Raw genomic sequence first — 22,514 nt, forward strand, 5'->3', positions numbered from 1 at the left:
CTATAATCTGTGTATAAACTTTCTATTCATAAATTAAATAGCTAAACATATGAACTTGAGTTTAGCAACCTTTATTTAGGCACAAAGGGATGTTTCGATCCAGGCTCTAAAATTTCCCAAGATTTTTGGTTAGAATCCTACAATTCTTTGGACAAATCATGGCTCTTCTTTTCCAAATGAAGATAAAATATGTGTCTTGACTTTTCTAGTAGAATCCTTTTTAAAATTTACTTGAGAAAAATGGACAAGCACAACAGTAAACTATTTTAGAATGCTCTTTATTTTGAAACTTACACCAGGACATGTGTAAGGCATGTTCACAAGTATTTGATGCACAAAACACATTTTCTCACTCTCCAGCTGCTCTTTTCCTTTGTACCTGCTGCTACAAAAGCTGGTCCCTACATATCTTCCTACCTACAGTTCTCAGTTATTATGAACATGTAGACAATGTTTCAGGGACCTGCAAGGAGAATCTGCTTCAAAATACAGAGTGAGCATCCTATGGACTAAGTCACTAAGACATCAAAACTCACAAGGAACCAAGGCTGAGGAAGGCAACCAAATTAACTCACGAACTTGGGACTGTGAACTTCCAGGGGAACAAAGAACACGATGAAAAACATTTTTTGATGTCTGAGAGACTATGGAATGTGTCCAGAATTCATGTTTCTATATTTGCCATGGTCTACAAGTCACTAAAGATATCTAATATTTTAACAGATTCTAATGCAGTTAAAGTTTTGTTCTCACACCACAGTACACAAGAGTGCATGCATTACTTCACACAAATGTCAAACACGGAACCAGTGAAACAAGGACACCTCAAGATTGTCTAATTACACAAGTGTCTCTTCCTGGTGTCAGGATAGGGAGGGGAATGATGGTGAATGTTTCCCTACGGTGCCCACTATGTGTTAGAGACACCCCAACATTAGTCATCTCTCATGAAGAGGGACAAATGCTCTTAATAAGAGTATGATATTCAAAGAAAAAATTCCAAATGTAGGATTCGGGTGATGAATATGTAGCCTCAATTTTCAAGGCAAAAAAAGGTCTTGGCTGACACTAATAAAGTATTTGTAATTGATTTTCAAAAATCAAATCATATCTTTAGGTGATAAAAAATAAGCTCTCTATAGATCTATTGGGGGGAATAAAATAATGAAATGAATAAGCAAAAATCACATGGTATTTTCTAAAAAGGAGATTTGAATCTTTTGGTTTACATCAGTCAGTATGTTACCCTTTAGTACAGATTATTAAAATGTGTTTGCTTAAACCCATTTAAATGCAGAATCTTTGAAGAAAAATGTAGGCATATTTTAAGGAATACTGACTTGTAAAAATTTTAACCTGGGGCACTGTAAGACATCAGAATACTTACAATTGAAGTACTGCTTTGAGGTGCTCACAATACTCTCAAAAGAAGCCTTCCATCTCAGAAAGCATCTCTGTAAGCAGCCTCAACAATTTAGGGATGTGGTTACACATAATTTTATTAGCCACTATTTGCTATTATCGAAGTGTTTAATAAGAGCAGGGAAATTACTATCAACTGTATTAAAGATCTCCATTTATTAGCGCTGCGACACACAGTGCAAAGAATCTTCAAATGTTTGCCTTTTATAATACCAGAAGTAATATAATTGTTATTCTTCCAATCCAACAAACCAGTAAATTACTCTTCAGTGAACCTGTGACTACCTAGAAAAGCAGGCTGGCCTCTTCCAGAAGGTGCCGCTACTCTTCTTACAGGAGATCCTGATCGAGGCAGGCCGGGCAAGTGCTCTGCCCCTTCAGCCACTGCTTAAAGCACTGAAAATGAGAAAATGAAACCAGTCAGTCTCTTCAGGATCACGTGGAGCCTTTGCTCTCCTGTGCTGCTCAATAGACATCACCTCCAAGTCTGGTGGGGCCTGAAGCTGCCCAACACTCAGGAACACTGAAGGTTACTCAAGCTAGGAGTGTGCCCCAAGCCCTAGGAATAAAACATCTCGCTTCAGAATGTGACCCAAGAACTCTGGGCCTCTGACCTCATCTTAGGGGGGACAGCTTTGCCCCTCCACTTTCCCTACACTCCAACTTCAGTCTTGGCATTTCATTCCAGGGGTCAGCATTTCCTTGGTCCTGGGATTCACTCAATTTTTAACCAATCTTCTCTCATCCTGGTCTTGGTTCTTGTACATCCCACCAGCCTGCACACCAGAGCCTTGACTGGAGCCTGCCTACCCACTGTGGTCCCAAGTTGCACATGGGTGGCCTGCTGCTGCTACAGAGCTGGGTGTTAAGTCTGAGAGCCCAGGCACAACAGCCCTATACCTGCAGGAGACAGGCCATGCAAGAGACTGCAAGCTGTCTTGACTTCTCCTAGTAAGTATATTATATTTATTTCCCTTTTCAAGGGATTAATAAACTGACATGGCAGAGACTTGATCTATTCCAACAAGAAGCAGGGGTGTAGAATGAATGCCCACAGCACCCAAAATATTCACCCACAGATCTTGGAAAGGGTACAAACCCAGATCTCCCAGGATAAGGCACAATGGACCCAGATAGGTTTAGCTTTCCTACTCTAAAATGTTAAACTTACTTCATATACTGCACTAAAATGACAAAATGTTGTACTCTGCATCTATTCAGCCATGTAAGAAATTACCTTTTAAGAAACAAATACTGTTTTGAATTTCAGCACCAACACAGTTGATAGAGCCGACTAGGGCTATGTTCCTCTACCCATGATGTGCTGGATGGAAAGGCCAGTGTGCAGAGCTGCACACCTAGAGCCTAGAGGCTTCTCCCCCTTTCCACAGCAGCAATCTTTGGAAAGGGAGACAATGAACACTGGCACAAGAAGGCTTATAAGGAAAATGCTTTGAAAACACAAGAAGTATTGACGCCTATGAAAAAAAGTCCCTTTTTTTTTTTTTAATTTTATTTATTTATGATAGTCATACAGAGAGAAAGAGAGAGAGGCAGAGACACAGGCAGAGGGAGAAGCAGGCTCCATGCACCGGGAGCCTGACGTGGGATTCGATCCCGGGTCTCCAGGATCGCGCCCTGGGCCAAAGGCAGGCGCCAAACCGCTGCGCCACCCAGGGATCCCAAAAAGTCCCTTTTTATTTTCAAAATACCTCATAGTCAAAATTCATGATAGGAGGATGGCCAAAGAGAATTCTTACCCCTTTGTGAAACTTGTGCCCACATTTTAGTACACGCACGTTTTTGGATTTGAATATCTCATGGCACAGTTCACAGGAAGCTGCGCCCAATGCCTGTGGGAAGAAACGTATCCCAATTAATAAAGAGCTACATTCCTTTTTGCCACATGAGCTCTTCTACAAGTGGCCTTTAAACACTTTGTCATTAAAGTGGCAAATTACTCCCAATTATAGCTAAGCAGGCTGCGAGAACAACTTATTTTTGAATAGCATTTCTTAAGAAAAACTATAAACATACGAAAGAAAAAATATACTTTAAAGTTCTAATTTACTCACAGAAAAAAACCCTGTTTTATATGGTTAATAGGTTCCCAGGAAATTATTACAAATTTCTATTTATCCCATCCCATACCTAAACTATGGTATGAATTATTATAAATTAATCCTTTTATCTAATTACCTAACAGTTGGGGACAGAAACATAAATTATGACACATCCACACCAGGGAAGTGGGGCTGACTGAAATCGTGGTGGAAGTCCACAAAGGCTGGTGGCAACAACCTCTGAATAAAAGCAGATTACAAAAAGTATGTATCACAATCATGGAATTCATTTTTTTTTTTTAAATAAAGAGAATGCGTGTAGAGAGAGAAACCTAGTAAAGAGCCTGGAAAAACATAAAATGTGAATAGCAGTTACTTTCAGTTAAGAGAGATTTAATTATTTTATTTGCTATTTTCTAAAGTTTCTATGAATGTGGATTACGTGTGCAAATCAAAACAAAACAAACTGATGGCTCATTCAGCAAACATCCGTGGTCAGGGATTGTGCAGGGCGCGAGGGCACAGAGCTGAATGGGAGTTTCCGGCTCAAGCAGCACACAGTCTGGTGAGCACAGACAGCACTTTCTGTGAAAGCAGAGCCACCGTGCCACCCAGGACACCAGGCACAAGTTCCCCCTACAGCTTACAGCACCTACACACACTGCACCATTATTTCCCACTCCTCCTCCCCAACAAACTCTGAGCACCCTGAAGGCAAGGAAGGAGCCCTGTTCATCTATATCCTTAGCAACTGCAAGGAACCTGGCCCCAACAGGATTCTTCATAAACTGTCAGGCAAGTGAATGAAAGCAGCCCTGGCTGTGGGATTAAGGTCAGGGATGCAGATGGAGACAGTGCCTAAAGGCTCTGAAGACCCTGAACTGCTGAATGGGGTTTTCTGTCTCCCCTGGCCCTGATGCAGTAGATGCAGTAGGATGAGGCGTTCTAGCTCCACTCTGTGGCCCCTGATGGGAGGGTCAGGGGAGCAATGGGAGCGTCAGTCCCAGGGAAGGGCAGGTGAAGGCCACTGCAAAGCTCAGAACTAAGTTTGGCTTGAAATACCAACAGTTAACTTATTTCCTAGCATGAAAAGAAGGTACATACATTTCTAAGTGGAAAAAGACACAATTTTAACTAAATTCACATATACACACACATATAAAAGAGTTTAAGAAAAATATATACCAATATCATAATACTGGTTACCTTAGGGGGTGGGTCTCTGGGGTTCTTCAAAGGCTTTTTATTTGTATTTCCTACTATGAACACATACTGCTTTTGTAATTTGAAAAGATAAAGCAAACTACTTTTATTTTTTAAAAAACTACCTATAATTATCAAATTAAGTCCCAATTTGAATACATATTTTTCTTATAAGTCAGCTTTTACAACTTTTTTATTATCAACAAAAATTGAAGAGAAAGTAATCTCCCCCTGCCGAAGGTGACTGCAGTCTATCTTGGGGTGAGGTGGTCAGTGAGGATGTTCTGAGAATTCAGCCTGGTTGGTGGATCACACAGCATGCGTGGCCAGTCAGCCTGGGGAAAGAGAGGCAAACCCCGCCAGGCTTTGCAGGAACGCTCTGCAAACTCATATGCTCTCTCATTGGAGTTAGATGCTCTGGAAACTGAATGTATATGGTTTGGAAAATCTCCAAAAAACAGTGAAAAATGAAAATGTACAGGAGGAATGAAAACATAAGTTTACACAAAGATTTACTGCTTAGTTAAGTCAGCAAACTAGTACTCTGTAAATCATCCATCACTGACTACTATGGGGCCAGAAACTTCTAATTTTCATTTAATCTAAACTCTGATACCATAGTTGGACAAAAGAGAAAAACATGCATTACATCAGAATTCAAACTGGAGCCTGAGGCCCTGAGCCACACAGGTGACAGCCTCTTTCAAACATATTTGGTTCCTATTACACAGTCCCGAGCATCGGCTGGGCCTGTGTGGTGAGGACTGAGGAATTACATGCCATACACCCAGATCAAATAAAGGAATGCTGGCAAGCTCTAATGAATCATCTGTGCCTCGGTTTCTTCATTATAAAATAAAGACCATTATAATGCCTTATCAAGTGAGATAAAAAAAATACCATAGTATTTTATCAAAAAGATCTATGTAAACCTAACATTCTTAATAGAACAAAAAACATTTTAAATCCATATATCAAATTAAAGGCAATATTAGCCCATTCTAGTGTCCCCCACCCCCAACCTCTTCCAGACCCTCAAGGCGAGAGGGCAGGGAAACCACCAGACCTTCCTGAACACAGAGCTTGACCTGATCATTCTATTCTAGCACTTCATTCAGACAACAACCTGAACAAGCAGTTATGATCTGAGCTCACAGTGTTACTAAGTGACAGAACCACGTCTGTGTGATTCCAAAGCCCGTGGTGACATATGGAATAAAATGATCCAAAAATCATTTTCCCTAACTATTCAAAATAATCACACTTGATATTAAAAAAATTAAGTTGTATTTGACTGTTTGCAGGCCCAGTTCCCATAGTGTGGCCAGAGCTCTCCTAGTCTCCCTAGTGCAGGGGTTTCTCCCGACAGGGGTCACAGGCACCCACAAAAGAGGTGACCTGACTATTCAAATGGACACTCAAGTATATCTAAATTTGGTCTCTAATTTTTAAAAAAGATTGATTATTTATTTACTTGAGAAAGACTGAGAGAGCACGAGTTGGGGTGGGGCAGGAGAGGGAGAGAGAATCTCAAGCAGACTCCTTGCTGAGCACCCAGGTGCCCCTAATTAGTTTTTTAAGTAGGCTCCACACCCAACATGTGGCTCAAACAACTACAAGATCATGAGTTGCACAGTCCACAGCCTGAGCCAGCCAGGGGCCCCTGGTTTCTCATTTTAAGATCAAATAAATTAGGTCTAGAAATGAAAAGAATCTAAATCATGGATTAACTATTTTGTCTCTTTCTTCTTCATAAAAAAACAAAACTGACTCCACCATCACACACACAACACTCACAGGGGCATCTTCTGTCTTTTGTCCCTTGGTTTTGGGCGATGGTCCAGCAGTCACGGAGGGTGGACCCTGGGAGGCCCTGTTCACAAAAGCAGTGGAGCTGGGCTCAGACAACCTCTTGTCCTTTGCTGAATTTGAATTTGGCTACAGAGATAATGCAGGAAGAGAAGGGGAAGCAAGTTTAGTAACTCAAAAGCTTGCTCATCTTCTGTCATTACTTAAGTGCTCTCCACATTATGGCTGGATGCAGTTTTTTGCTTTTTACAATTCTCAAAATTTTGTAAATAAAGTGAACCACTTTTTTTTAATTGGAGTTCAATTTACCAACATACAGCATATCACCCAGTGCTCACCCCGTCAAGTGCCCCCCTCAGTGCCCGTCACCCAGTCCCCCAAACCCCCACCCACCTCCCTTTAAAGTGGACCGTTTTATTGTATCTGGATGAAATGCCGACCTTTTTCTTTTTCTGTTCATCTAGAATGTGTTCTGTCACTTTTTGGACAATTTCATCAATACTCAATCCTGAGAGCGAGTTTTTGTTCTTGTTTCGCACTTTTTTAATAAAACCAGCAAGCTCAGTGCTAAAAAGAAGTGGAGATAAATGACAAGAGAAAGTCAAAGTTTTCCACTGTGAAAGAAGTATGTGCCAATATTAACAGCTGTAAGAAACAAACCAAATACACACAAATTTAAACAATAGCAACTATATATAAAAGCAGGAGAACCATTCCAAGCAGTTATGAAAATTCCAATACTATTTCTAAATACTTGTTTCACTAGAATTTCAAAGTAACAGTATATCTACTAGATCCACTTGGGATATCTACCTCTACTTAGAAACCAGATTTCCTACAGGCTGGATATCTTGTAGCATTATGCTCAATCACTTATCAGGCAACACTGGTCCTGACCTGAAATCAATAAAATCTCTTTCTACTTAAGGGGAAACTAGGTTTATTGACTGCCTCCCTTAAAAAAAACCTGACAAGGGGTTTTCAAAGCCTGAATGTTTCAGAAGTACCAGTGGATAGAATTAAAGCATTAATCAGCAGGAATTTGATATGTGAAGCACTAATATCTCAAATGTTTTAACTTCCAGAAAATTAGAATGCATTGCTATTCGTTGTTGAAACTCTCCCAAATTTAGTCAGGATTGCCAACCATTTTAAGGTACTTTTGGTAATTCTAACTTGAGCGTAGTTTACAACTGGCATGGGAACTGCTATGGAGAGAACTTAAAATGTTTCTCAAACTTAGGCAGGGCTAAATATGCCCCTGGGCATACACTTATTTTCAAACAAGCAGGGCTCCACCAACAGAACCAAAACATTAATTCCGGCCAATCATAATTTTATCACTTCTTTGTTTCAAAAGTATAATTTCAAAACTTGTAACTAGTACCATATCAAAGAGAGAAATAACATAGGACAGAGTACAGAGAGTCATTCTGGGATATGGATTCCTCTTCCTAGCTGTATCCCTGAGACACTGCCTTCACTGCTTCTCTCCTTGGCTGAGATAAGGAGCACTTCTTGCTCCCACAGACCAACCTGGAGATCGAGGTGTCAGAGGTTGAGGTGCGGACACCGGCACACCTGCAGCCCTGATCCACTATCAAATCACACCTCACACCTCCAACAAATCTGAGGTGCTCTCTAGCAAGGTCTAGGTTGCTGCTGTCTTCCTTGGTAGGTGGTACTTCTTCCCCCCAATAATATGAAACTAGTGTTTTGCAGTTTTGTTGTTCATTTAGGGATTCCACAACTAGGACTGGAGGATCTCATCAAAATCTTAGCAAACTGCCCCAGGTTCTGACAAGTGTGGATAACCAGTAATCAGTGTTTTCAATCTAGATATGCACATCAAAAAGTTGGTTTGAAAATGCTCACCTCTATGTTTAGTAGCACCTGTCTTTTCTGAATAGAACTATGGAGTCATTTTCACTTTGGCCCCTAACTGGCCATAGTGTTATCTGCTCAGGAGACCTCAGCTCAATAAAGTATTTAACAGAGTCACAAACATTTTATGTCCATACCTGTTGTAACATGGGAATACCACTGACAGGTGCTCAATAATACTGTTGAACGGCTTTTTTGGAGACTGGCTTGAGCGGGTAGCACGTCCTGGAAGAACAGGTAGTTTCTGATCAGCCACAAGGCTTTGTTTTGGCGGAGTTTCCTGGCCTGTGCTCTTACACTCTGGCAGCTGGGTGACTTCGGGCTGACAGGAGAGCGATCCTGTCAATGGTGGAGAGGAAGCCCCCACTGGGCCGTCACTGGCAGAGACCAGACTTGAGTCCTTAGGAACTGCTGTTTGGTCTCCAGCCTCATGACTTGTAGAAATGGAGGCTCTGTGATCTTCATGGCCTGAAGACTCAGGAAGTGATGTAGGAAGAATCTGGGGAGAATATACCATAGTTACTGGATCACTAAGAGCAACGTCTATGGACAAAGACCGACAATTAAGTATGGCTATAATAACATCTGGGTGCTCCAGTGCACAGGAAACTTGAATACAATAAGTTAAATAGTTTTGTTTTTAAAAAACTGCTGGTCATCTTCACTTTGAAATGAGCTCTTCTGGACTCCACACTGCTGGCCTCCTCTCCTACCTCTCTGCAGCCCCTTCCCAGGCTCTCCCTGCAGTTCTTAATGCTTGTCTGTGCCTTAATGTGGATGTTCCTTAGGATGCTGTTGGGAGGTTGAATCTCAACCCCCTGCTACACCCTCTCCCCCAGGACATTGCACATTCTTTCCTGCCTCAGTGACTGTGTGCTTGGTGCTGATAATGTCCACTTTTTAAAAGATCCTAGTTTTGAATGTTTTCCTGAGATCCAAACCTGCAAATCCAAACTTCTACAAATACAAGGCCACTTAAACCCAGTGTCTTCAAAATCAGGCTTGGCTCAGTCTTTGATCCTGCTCTTCCTTGGGTGCCCACCTCACAAACAGAAACCCAGGTTTGTCTCGACTGCCCCAAATGCTGTGTCCCCAATCTCATTGGCAGTTCTTTCCATTGTTCATCCTAAATCTTCTCATATCTGCTGTCTTCCTCTAGCTCCACTGCCATGCTCTTATCCAGGACACGGCTGCCGACAGTGAGCTCCTCTCCCACTTCTCCACACTGCAGGCAAGCCGACAGGAACAGAGCTATTGGCATCCCCTTAAGTGAAACCTATATTGGCTTCTTAGTGACCTCAGGAAAAGTCAAACTGCTGAACACATTTTTACAGAATAAGGCTCCCTTCACTCTGGCCGCTGGGTACTTCTATGATATTTCTCACCAAAGCCCCCCTTTGCCATACTGAACGTCTTTCATATCCATGAAAGGAGTGTTTTCTATTTTTCTAGCCTCCAAATATGCTGTTTCTTCCATTTGAAACACTCTGACCCTCCAAATATCACATCATCATCCTTTCTCAAATACACACACCCATGTCCTCCTGTTGCCTGGTTAATTCCTATTCCAGATCTCTCATTCACTGAGACCTCCAACAGGGAATCTTCTGCTGAGGCCTAGACCGCTAGGTTAGGTTAATGTCTCCTAATTTATGCTGCTATAGCATTTTATGCTCCTATGAAAAACCTTGGCACACTTTACTTATAATTATGGGCTTAACATGTCTTTTCCCAAACCCATATGCCTCTTGAGGGAACAGACCACATCTAATCTTGATCACCACTAAATACCCAATGAATTAATGAGGGAGAAATGACACACAAAGCTAATGGTTTTTAGGGATATTTATTACTTAAGTTTCTGGCACCCTAATAGTTCCCAACGTGTGGATATTAAAATCCTTTTGTGTACTTATAAAATTACATAAGCTACAACTAAAAATAGCAGATATTCTAATGAGATCTCACATTTTTTCCCTTCCATGTCTGCCATAAAAACTTAGGAATGCACACTCTCTCTAAAAAAGAAAAGAAAAAGAAAAAAAAAAAGGGGCTGTGCCTGGGTGAGACAGTTGATTGAGCATCTGACTGCTGGTTTCAGCTCAGTTCATGATCTCAGTTGTGAGACAGAGCCCCGAATCAGGCTCTGCATTCACTGCAGAGTTTGCTTGTGATTCCTGCTCCCTCTGTTCCTCCCCCGCCCCCACATTCTCTCTCACAAATAAATAAATCTTTAAAAAAAGAACTTAGAGGGATCCCTGGGTGGCGCAGCGGTTTGGCGCCTGCCTTTGGCCCAGGGCGCGATCCTGGAGACCCGGGATCGAATCCCACATCAGGCTTCCGGTGCATGGGGCCTGCTTCTCCCTCCGCCTGTGTCTCTGCCTCTCTCTCTCTCTCTCTCTCTCTGTGACTATCATAAAAAAAAAAAAAAAAAAAAAAAGAACTTAGAAACATTATAAATGATAAGTGATCTTTAATTCTACATAAAACTCTACTTGTTACTCAGTTCAATGGAGAGAAAAATGTTCTTCTATGGAGAGAAGAAACTGGATCTCAATAGAATTATTTTACTCAGTTCAAGGTGGCCAAACTTTTTAATGTTTTAAAAACATTTTTTGGCAGCTGAAACCTCTGTAAGTTTGCATGTTTATTGTGCTGGTACTGGTTAGAAACAGACTTTCAAGATGAGGTTCCTGACTGCTCTCATCCACATTAAGGAGACTGAACGCACATGATAGAAGGGTTACAAAGTGCGGAGCGAATGTGGGCAGCCTCGACTGGGCTTTCAGGGAAAGGTAGAATGTGGAGTGAGGATGGTGCTGCGGGCTGGGGAACAGCCCAGGCAAAGGTCTGGCAGTAGCAGGAGGCACAAATCAGGAGCGAAGGAAAACAGTTTCCTTAGAGCAGACGATTTCACAACCAGAAAGTTTTAATATTGTGCCAAAAATATTCTGAAACCCACCTCAAATCAATTCTTGAGTGGACTCCTTTAAATTCTTATAGTCCTGATCTCCTTTGGGCTTAATTCTTTTCAATTTAGTTTTGGCTGACAATCTGCTCTGTGTCCAAATAAGAAATATGTACCCCAGAATACAATAAAGTGATACTAGGTATAGTCATATTTTAAAGTCTACAGTATAGAAGTAATGTTCTTCTTTACTGTGCTGCATGTTAAAATATAAAGCCAGGCTTGGCAATCACTACTAATCACTACTATTCAAAAGATTCAGCAAATATCTCAAACTAGCAGTAAAATATGACAGATCATATCAACAAAACATTTGTATATCTCAGGTATAGCACTTTTTACTCTGTATTTGATCAAGAAACAAAATTTTTTTTTTTTAAGAAACAAATCTTAATTTTGGTCTTATGCCTCCCAAGTATCTAGGAATAAGACTATATCTGAGGTGGTATTTGTAGAGAGAGCTGGTTTAAAATCACAGGCACCTGCTCCTCTTGGATTATTCATTCACATGTAGCACACACCACCATCCAGAAAAGAAAGCAGACATACCAGCCCTGTGTTTACTTTAGTCCTGTCCTCAGACACTGATGTGGAAAGACTCATCTTCCACTTACAGAAAAGAATTTTTATTTTATTTTATTTTTTTACTTATGATAGTCACACAGAGAGAGAGAGAGGCAGAGACATAGGCAGAGGGAGAAGCAGGCTCCATGCACCAGGAGCCCAACATGGGATTCGATCCCGGGTCTCCAGGATCACGCCCTGGGCCAAAGGCAGGCGCTAAACTGCTGCGCCACCCAGGGATCCCTAGAAAAGAATTTTTATTATGGGGTGCCTGGGTGGCTCAGTCGGTTAAGCACCTGCCTTTGGCTCAGGTCACGATCCTAGGGTCCTGGGATCCAGCCCCACATTGGGCTCCCTGCTTAGCAGGGAGTCTGGTTCTCCCTCTCCCTCTGCCCCTCCCCCTTGTTTGTGCTCTCTTTCTCTCAAATAAATAAAAATCTTAAAAAAATGCTTATTATAAGCTTAAAGGTTAATCAGAAGCACCAATAATGAAAACATTAAAGACAACTTATTAATCCAGCTCATCCCACTCCCAGAATACAAACAATAAAAATCTACTCTAGCCAAATAAGAAACTGTGATTTACTATTCTTTGTTTTCTTCATACACACAAAAAGAAAAAAGTAAAAAACAAAGAAGGTATGATAGACTTACTGTGCTACAGACAGGAAATGAAAGCTCAGGAACTTGTACTTTAGAAAGTTCACTGAGTCGAGAGCCAGTTTTAATTGCTTGAATTTGTTCTTCATACTGAGACTGTAGGTAGAAGTAAAAGTGTTAAGTTTTTCTAATAAATTCCCAGGGAAAATCACAGTTGCTAATTAATACTTTTTTTCTTATTATATATTTACAAATGGTCAACAATTTTCCAGGAAATGTAACAGAGATGCAAAGTATTAGAACAATTATTTCTTGGAAGGAAAGAAGTTCAAAATAAGACCTCATTAATTGGAATGCTGTACCGCCTTATCAAATATAACTTCTCTAATTTTATCAATTAGGGGCAGAATTTAAGACAGCCAATTAAGGAAACAGCATTACTTTCAGAAAACACTCTTCTTAATAATTACAACAAAAAATATATATTGCCTTTAACAGCTCCAAAAAAGAAAGTTTCAGTGACACTAACCTTTCCTGAGAACTATAATCATCATACAGGTTTTGACAGAATTACAAAATATTTTATAACTTACCTTTGCTTTTTCAATTTCTTTTTTAACCTTAGAAAGAAATGATTCCCATGAATGTACATCAGATTCCATATCAGGGTAAGTTGCAGAATCACTGAAAAAAATGGAAAAACACGGAGGTGCTTAATGTCTACTTTAGAAATGTTTTCAAAAGTTAAAACCACTAACGTGCAAATGAAAACATTTACACATGAGACATATTTAACATGATCATACACACAATACTATTTTTTAAAAGATTTATCTATTTTAGAGAGTGCATGAGAACACTCATAGTTGGGGGAGGGACAAAGGGAAAGAATCTTCCAGTAGACTCGCTATTGAGTGTGGAGCTTGACTGGGGGCTCGAGCTCCATCTCATGACCTTGAGATCATGCACTAAGAAGAAATCAAGAGTCGGCGGCTTAACCCACTGAGCAACCCAGCCCCACCTCCACAACTATTTTTAAAGAATTATAAAAAAAAAAAAAAATAAAGAATTATATATATATCCTACAGACTCACCACTAGAAACATTTGAGGAAATCTTAATTATTATTTATCTTTATTAAAATAATTATTTTAATAAATTAAAATTAATCCTGAATTTTAAATTTTGCCCTAAATGTGAATATCTGACTATTCTGCATTTAACATCCTCGTGTTTAACATCAAAGGCTGTTTTTACAGTTTAAAAAAAAAAAGGGCAACCTGGAACACTTAAAACATTCCAGTAAAACCTCATCCTCACCTTACAGTAAAATAGAGGGTGGAGCCTGGCAGACTAGGTTAAGCTTATACTTCAGCACCTCTACTGAAAGTGACAAAGAAGCTTTCCTTTCCCTAATTGGGAAGAACTGACACAATCCGTGATTGTGTCAGTTTTCATTATGTATCTTAAAGAAAAATCAGAACATTCCATTTATGTCTTTTCTCTTTCGCTATCCTTTGGTGGAATGGGAGAGTTAGCATAGAATCCCTAAAAAAGAAGCTATGTGTACCATGAGGCTTAATGAGGAAGTGGACACTATCAAATGAAGGTCTGAGAGCTCCGTTTCCCAGAAGGGCCATAACGTGCAGCCTGTGGCAAGATGGAACACTGGCCTTTCAGACCACTGGCCTCTATTTCAGCTGTACCAGTCTTGTAATCCAAATCAGCTTTAGTTTTCATTAGAAAAGTTTTCTCATGTGAAAAATGAAGAAATAAAAACAGTACATTAGAATTTTTCCCATGACCCATAGAGGGTCAATACCAAGGGTCTGAACTGTAAAACAAAAAGCACAAGGAAGGAGAGAAAAATCTGACTGTGGAATATGATAAAAAGACCAGGTGAAAAGTAATCCCTTGTGTGAAAATCCACACAGAAAAGAGGCTAGACTGAAGAAGACCCTCTGAAATTCCCAGGTAAACCTTTTTTTTTTTTTTTCCAGGTAAACCTTATTCCAAAAATGAAGTCAAACAAAAACAGGTAAAGATTATGGAGAAAAAATGACCATAGGTGAATGTTTTCTTTTAAATTCAATTAGCCAACATATGGTACATCATTAGTCTCAGATGTAGTGTTCAATAATTTATCAGTTACGTATAACACCCAGTGCTCATCCCATCACACATGCCCTCCTTCATGCCCATCACCCAGTTACTCCATCCCTCCACTCCCCCCCCCACCCCAACTCCAGCAACTCTGTTTCAGAGTTGTTGTTTCATAGAGTTAAGAGACTCTCATGGTTTTTCTCGGAACTGGAGGGCATTATGCGGAGCAAAATAAGTCCACCAGAGAAAGACAATTATCATATGGCTTCACTCATATGTGGAATATAAGAAACAGCATGGAGGATCATAGGAGAAGGCAGGGAAAACTGAATGGGACGTCATACGTGAATATTTTTGAAGTCACATTCCATTCTTAGTCTACCACTAAGAGTGTTAAGTGACTGTTCTTACAGAAGGTAATTTTTTAAAAGCTTGAAAATGAGCTCTTCATTCCAGAAATTTATTGCATGGAAATGATTAATAGTGTGCACAAAAATTTATCTACAAGGAAAACTTACTGAAGTACAGCTTTTATGAACAGAATGTGCAAATAACCTAACTATATCATCCCAATGTTGTTTAATAAATCACAACACATTTATATGCCAAACACTACTCAACTCTGCAAAATTAAGTTAGAGAAATGTAATTATTTTTTTAAAGATTTTATTTATTTATTCATGAGAGACACAGAGAAAGAGAGAGGCAGAGACACAGGCAGAGGGAGAAGCAGGCTCCAAGCAGGGAGCCCGACGTGGGACTCAATCCCGGGTCTCCAGGATCCTACCCTGGGTGGAAGGCAGCACTAAACCACTGAGCCACCCGGGCTGCCTGAGAATGTAATTACTGATAAGAAACTAAGTTTCGTATATATTACTTTATGAAAAAAAATATATATAATTTTTCCCCCAAGTACACAATGATTTATTCCAAAAAACTAGTTACACATCAATTTAGAATTATGGATCATCTTTATCAGTTTTATTTGTATGCTTGGATTTTTCTACAATTGAACATGTATTGAATGTATAACTATTAAAAATAAAAATGGTCTTGAGGGACGCCTGGGTGGCTCAGCAGTTGGGCATCTGCCTTTGGCTCAGGGCATGATCCCAGGTTCTGGGATCGAGTCCCACATTGGGCTCCCTGCATGGAGCCTACTTCTCCCTCTGCCTGTGTCTCTGTCTCTCTCTCTCTCATGAATAAATGAATACAATCTGTAAAAAAATAAAAAATAATAAATAAATAAATAATAAAATAAATAAAATAAAATAAAATAAAATAAAATAAAATAAAATAAAATAAAATAAAATAGTCTTGGGCTTGAGCCACCTGGTGGCTCAATCAGTTAAGTGTCTGACTCTTGATTTCGACTCAGGTCTTGAGCTCAGGTCATGAGTTCAAACTCCTCACTGGGAGGCTCCCAGCATGAAGCCTACTTGAAAAAAACCAAAAAGGTCCTGCCTAATATAAACATTTTCCTCAAATCAGCTCTAACTTGATTTACTAAATGACATGCCAGAAAGAACATCTGAGATGCCACACAGTACCTGCTCAGTAGCCTCAGGTTCTTAAGATACCCTTCTGCTTGTGATTCCATGATCTGTAATTTGTACACTTCAATGTCCTTCCAGTTTTCAAGCACAGATACCTACCATTAGATTAGAGAATGTTTAAGGATTTTAAGACAGTGAAATTATTTTAAGGTTGTTAAAACATTCCAAGCAGATTGCAAAGTTTGGTGTATACTATGAGTACAGCTATGTAACACAATGTAAGCTTAAGGGTAAAAAACATTAAAAAGTGTTAAATAAGGAAAAAGTAGCTATTTCTGGGAGGCAGGATTATGAGTGACAGAATATCCCCTGGACTCCACACTTTTCGGCAATGCTGTTATGCCTCATATATAATTAAACACAAAGTAAATGTATGTTGCCTTATCTGCATCTTGCCTTATCCAAGTGTCTTGGACTCACCTCTGCAGCCACAGCTCTTTGAAGACTCTCTTCATAATTCTTCTTCCCTTTCTTTATACATTCTTCTACTTTCATTTTCTCATTTGTAAACGTATTACTGCAAATATTAATGACAAAAAACTTTTTGGAAAAATAAAGACCAGTGAGATAACCAAAGGCTCAGCTTTGAATCATGCCATGCAAAGACTTACATAATATCCTCTCAAGTAAATTCTTGCCTATTATTTGACTATTTAATACAGAGACTTGTATGTGCTTTCTGCACTTCACAAAAAACTGATCAAATAAAATTAAAGAGTGCTTGGTGGAAATAATGAGAAACCAGTTCATCATTTTTATGAGGGTAGGTGGAGTACAATCGGGCTATATTAATAAACTTCATAGAACAATGTTCATCCTTTCAGTCAAAATTTTATTTTGACATACATTACAAAGAAATAACCCAAAGTAAAAAAGTGATCTATACAGAGCTATTCATGGCAATACATTCATAAGAGCTAAAAAAAGAGGCCATGAACCATGACATGAATGGAAATGTGTATGTGAAATAATATTCAATGAGAAATGTGGAACACAACTGCTTAACTACTGAATATATTGGCTACCAGTATGTAAAAACATTATTTCCATTAATAAAGGTTAAAAGGAAACTTTTTATAGGTTCATAATAAAAATCATTAGTAAACTTATAATTGTAGAGCAACAAACTACCATAAGGTTGAGAATGCTATTTTAAGTAACATGAAAGTTTTAAAAACACACTTAGTTTCAGAATTCAAAACAAAAAATGAGTAATCAACAGAATAAATTCAGGATTTTTATATTGACAAGATGAAACAAAGTAGTAGGAACATCATAAAATAAAAATACTCAAAGAATACACTTATTTAAATATTAAAGAAAATAAAAACAGAAAAAAAACAGAGACGTAATTATTTTTAAAAAATAGACAAGTCCCAACAACAGATTTAGAAGCCTAAAAAAAAAAAAAAAAAAAAAAAAAGAAGAAGCCTAGAGTGCTGGTGCCCCTGGTATTAAAAGTATAAGATAGTAAAAATAAATTTAAGCTTAATTTGCCTGATTTCAAGGGACTGATCCAGAAGTAATTCATGTTCCTTTTCCTTTCCATCATTTTTCTGGGCATATCTATATGAAAGAAAATCATGAAACTTTAATTAATTTTCAATGATTTTCTAAAAATTTTCAATGATTTTTAAAGACGTGGTCCCACACAGTAAATCCTACCTATATCCATGCAAACATTTCTTAAATTCTTTGTAAATTTCTACACTTTTATTCCATTTCTAGTATCTTTTAAATAGGCAAAGAATCTAGGTTGTTTTCCTTTCACATCTGGAGAGCAGAAACCTCTTCTTCACCCTTGGTCATATGCTTGCAGTGTAGACCATCCTATCTCAGTTCACTTCAAGCAGTGCCCCCAGGTGGTTCAATATGAACCAGAAGAATTCAGGTGTTGTGGATCATCATCAGTATAACCAGTGGTTCTCATTCAAAATGAAAACAACTTTCTAGTCTTTAAAACAGGTCTTAAAGTCCACTTAACACACACATCTAGTCTGATAATCCTACAAAAACAAAGTGTCTAAATCTTTGATTTTAAAGCAAAACTCTGCACGAGTTGGGCTGACTCTTCTTTCATGCTCTCTCACACTTTTCAGCCATCTCTACTTGCTAAAAATCCCACGTTTCCATTAAGAAGCAGTTTTTTTTTTTTTTTAAGAAGCAGTTTAAATGCCATTTTCACTTCTTCTGTACTTCCCTAAGAGATCCAAAAGGTTTTAAGATTTTACTTTATTTTTTTTTTTTAAAGATTTTATTTATTTATTCATGAGAGACACAGAGAGAGAGGCAGAGATACACAGAGAGAGAGAGAGGCAGAGACACAGGCAGAGGGAGAAGCAGGCTGCATGCAGGGAGCCTGATGTGGGACTCGATCCCGGACTCCAGGACCACACCCTGGGCCGAAGGCAGGCACTAAACCGCTGAGCCATCCAGGGATCCCCCTAAGATTTTACTTTAAAATCTAAATATAGGGACACCCGGGTGGCTCAGTAGTTGAGCATCTGCCTTTGGCTCAGGGTGTGATCCCAGAGTCCTGGGATAGAGTCCCAAATCAGGTTCCCCATAAGAAGCCTGCTTCTCCCTCTGCCTATGTCTCTGCTTCTCTCTCCCTCTGTCTCTTATGAATAAATAAAAAGATAAATAAATAAATCTTTAATAAATAAATGAAATCTAAAAATAAAAATTTAGATTTAAATCATTTAACTTGGAAAGTCCAAATACCAACACACATAGAGAAGCCTGTAGCTTTAAACGGGACAGAAAAAAGCATAAAAAACATATTAATAAAGTGAAAAAAATCAATAAAAATTTTATTCAACAGAAGCCATTAATTTTTATGCTAGTATAGAAAATTTTTATAATAGCCTCATTTACTTTGTCTAGTTCAACAGTAAATCTGAACTGAGCATACAGACATATATATTAAATATAAATATTCCTGAATTTTTTAATAACCTACCTACTGCTCAAATATTAAGAAGCATAGCAGTTTCACTTTATCCATGGAGGGATACGTTCCAAGACTACCCCCGCCAAGGATGTCTGAAACCACACCTAAGTTTGTACCAAACCTAAGTTTCCAAACCTAAGTACCAAACCTAAGTTTCCTCCTACACATACATACCTATGATAGAGTTCAGGTTGTAAATTAGGCACAGTAAGAGATTAACAACAATAATTCATAATCAGGACAGTTATAATGATATGCTGTAATGAAAGTTATGTGAACGTGGTCTTTCTCAAAATATCTTACTGCACTGTACTCACCCTTCTTGTGATGACGTGAGATACAAAACGCCTATGTGGTGAGGTGTGGTGAGGTGTATGACATAGTGTTAGGCTACTACTGACTCCCTAACAATATGTCAGGAGGGGCATCATCTGAGCTTCCGGATTGTGGGTGACTGAAACCACAGAAAGTGAAAACTATAGGGGGAGAGGAGGATACTGTAAAGAGCTTTACAGAAATGATCATTTCCATAAATGTGTTCTGATGGAAATACTCTACACTGAGCATGCTAAAAATGACATGCACAGGCCGTGTTTTATGTGTCATCATTCTTTTAAGGATTACCTAAAAACTGCCCAAATGTAATGCTAGCAAGACTCATAATGAAAGTCGTCTGATCACATGGCATGACAAATGGAAAAAGCACAAATGTTCTGAATGGTGAGTATTGTAGTGCAGCCCCAAGTGAACCATGCCTCCCATTCTTCATGCCCTTAAATCTAAACGAAACCTACCATTTGCTTTAAACAGAAAGTGGTAGAAGTGATGCTCTGACAGTTCTGGGTCTGAACCTTCAGAAGATACGGCAGCTTCTGCCCCTGTACCCTTGAAGCCCTTTGGTACCACTAAGAAGGCTACCATGGTGGAGACCACATGCCACATGGAGAGACCATACAAATAAAAGTCACATGGAAAGAGAGCAGCCCGGCAACTACATGGAGAGAAAAGGCCAGGACACCCTAGCCCCCCAGCTGATTCCCAGCCACAGGAGGAACCACTGGCAACACCGGCATAACGGCCCAGCAGAACTCAGCACAAGTTCCAAGATCAGGATCAAATAAAACGGCTGTTGATTTAAGCCACCAAGTATGCGTGTTTGTCACACAGTGGTAGGTAACAATTAAGCTGAGGAATCATGGGACATATCACTTTTTAGGGAAGAGACGGGTTACGAATGGATCATAGAGAATCTTAAAACAAATGTGGCCCATCTGACAATTGCATTATCTGTATGCATTACCAAATCCTTCATACCACAAGGCTGAGTTTTAATAATTTAAAGATTCAAGATGAAAGTAATGATAATCATCAGAGAATCCTAGGGCAGGAAAGAAGCTTTAGATCTAGACCAAGTCCCTCACTTTACAGACAAGGAAGAAATGGGTCAGAGGTAATGTTCACAGTAAGGGATGGTGTCCTGACTTGGAAGGAAGTCAGTTCTTTGCTGATTCATAATCCCACTTTATCTGCCAACACGGTAGGTTTAGAAAAAGTTTTAGGTAAGATAATTCCCCACTGAATGTTCTCTAAAATGAGATGAAAACAATATTTCAATTAGTATTTTACCTGACATACTCTGAAACTGAGTTATCAAAAATGTTGAAATAACAAAAAAACCCCCAATAAAATAAAAAGCAATAAAAATCATTGCCTTTCAGTTGTTACTTACATCTCGTTGGCATTTAAAACCTTTCTCATTTTCTTTGTTAGCGCTTTCAGACTTTCTTGGATTTCTTTTTTCTCCTGTTGCCATTTCTTGATTTCCTTTTCCAAATCTTCAAGGAACCAATCTAATTCTGTCTTTGAGATCTAAAAACATATTTAGAAAGTACTTAAATAAATAGAAAGATTTACTTTAAAAAAAGGGAAGATTTACTTAAAAAAAAAAAAAAAAAGAGTTCCAAAGCCCAGAACTGTGGTGGTGTATTAGCTTAATCAATGACTCCAGTTTAGCAGAACACACACAGCCCCAGCCCTCACCCACTCTCACGCAATCAAACTGGGGGAGGCTGTCAAACAAAAAGGCAGGCAGGCATGACAAACTATCTAGTACTGGGGAAGACCTTCTCAAAATCAGTGATTTCTCATTTATGTCTTTAAAGAGGAGATGCCAAGAGCACCTGGCTGGCTCAGTCGGTTAAGCATCTGACTCTTGATTTCAGCTCTGGTCTGCTTTCAGGGTTGGGAAATCAAGCCCTGAGTTGGGCTTTGTGCTCAGCAGTGAGTCTGCTTGAGCTTCTCTCTCCCTCTGCTCCTCTCTCCTGCTCTCTCTCTCTAATACATAAATAAGTCTAAAAAAAAAAAAAAGAATAAAAAAATAAAAAGATGAGCTGCAATGTGGAGATTCCAAGCAGTGGGAATGGCAAGAAGGATAAAAGAGTATAGCACATCTGAACAAAAGCAAGAGGCACTACACGGGTGGGATATGAGGTGGACATATGGAGGGCAGGGCAGGGAGAAAGGTACTCGAGATGCCTTGGGTTCAAATTATGAAAGGTCTTCGAAGCCATGCTTAAGAGGGCAGACTTTGTCCTGTAGACCACAGGGAGCCAGTGAAGACTCTTAACCAGGGCAGTGAGATGATGAGATTCTGGTTTTAGAAAAATAGTTCTGAAAGACAGAGATGGATTAGGAGCATCTGAGAAGGCACGTGAAAGTGTTAGACCAAAACAATGGCCTTTCACATGTTCTTGAATGTGACCCCAAATAACAAATACATTTTAATAATGATCCATAGCATATGTATGTAACACATGTATATACACACACAACTGAAAGAGAATTGCCTTACTTTCTGGGAGGCTTTTGGATATTTCTATTCTATTCAATTATTAAAAACAATTCCAAGGACACCTGGGTGGCTCAGTGGTTGAGTGCCTGCCTTCAGCCCAGGGCATGATTTTAACCAACTGAGCCACTCAGGTGCTCTCAATATAAAATCTCTTAAGATCTCACTGTTATAGCTGAAGTGAGAGACAATAAGGATGATGGTGGTTAACAGTAGGGATGATAAAAAGAAATAAAGGAAACTTTAGAGGAAGAGGACAGATAAGAGACCATGTGTCTAAGTGGGATATAAAACAGAAGTTGACGGAGTTAAAGATAGGTTTCTACTTTCAATGAATAGCTAAAAAATCCCATTAACAAAAAAGGAGAGCACAGAAGATATACTTGTTTAGGATATGAAAACAGAGATGTTAACCTAGATTTGGACGTTTAAATAAATCTATGAATAAACAATAAAAAATGTGAGAACTCCATAGTTTTGACCCTGCAGTCATTCTGCTGAACAGAGCAGAAATCTACAAGTGTTTGACAGAGACAAGAAA

At 39.1% G+C, this 22,514-nt stretch overlaps 1 protein-coding gene across 35 annotated transcripts in view; it reads right to left on the reverse strand.

Annotated features, from left to right (window-relative positions):
• Positions 1-262: 262 nt before the first annotated feature.
• TTC3 (tetratricopeptide repeat domain 3) overlaps positions 263-22,514 on the reverse strand; it is a 118,322-nt gene continuing 96,070 nt past the window's right edge. For all 35 annotated transcript variants that reach the window (XM_025987868.2, XM_072740599.1, XM_025987864.2 and 32 more), the window contains 11 exons: positions 20,855-20,994; positions 17,670-17,738; positions 16,593-16,689; positions 16,167-16,267; positions 13,107-13,197; positions 12,568-12,669; positions 8,519-8,880; positions 6,938-7,064; positions 6,486-6,626; positions 3,183-3,275; positions 263-1,818 (listed from right to left, as the gene is read on the reverse strand). In XM_025987868.2, the coding sequence (XP_025843653.2) occupies positions 1,753-1,818; positions 3,183-3,275; positions 6,486-6,626; positions 6,938-7,064; positions 8,519-8,880; positions 12,568-12,669; positions 13,107-13,197; positions 16,167-16,267; positions 16,593-16,689; positions 17,670-17,738; positions 20,855-20,994 (1,389 nt within the window). In that variant the 3' untranslated portion in view covers positions 263-1,752. The remainder of the gene's footprint in view (positions 1,819-3,182; positions 3,276-6,485; positions 6,627-6,937; positions 7,065-8,518; positions 8,881-12,567; positions 12,670-13,106; positions 13,198-16,166; positions 16,268-16,592; positions 16,690-17,669; positions 17,739-20,854; positions 20,995-22,514) is intronic.

Source organism: Vulpes vulpes, chromosome 15 (genome assembly GCF_048418805.1).
Source record: "Vulpes vulpes isolate BD-2025 chromosome 15, VulVul3, whole genome shotgun sequence".
In the NCBI taxonomy this organism is placed as follows: Eukaryota; Metazoa; Chordata; class Mammalia; order Carnivora; family Canidae; genus Vulpes; species Vulpes vulpes.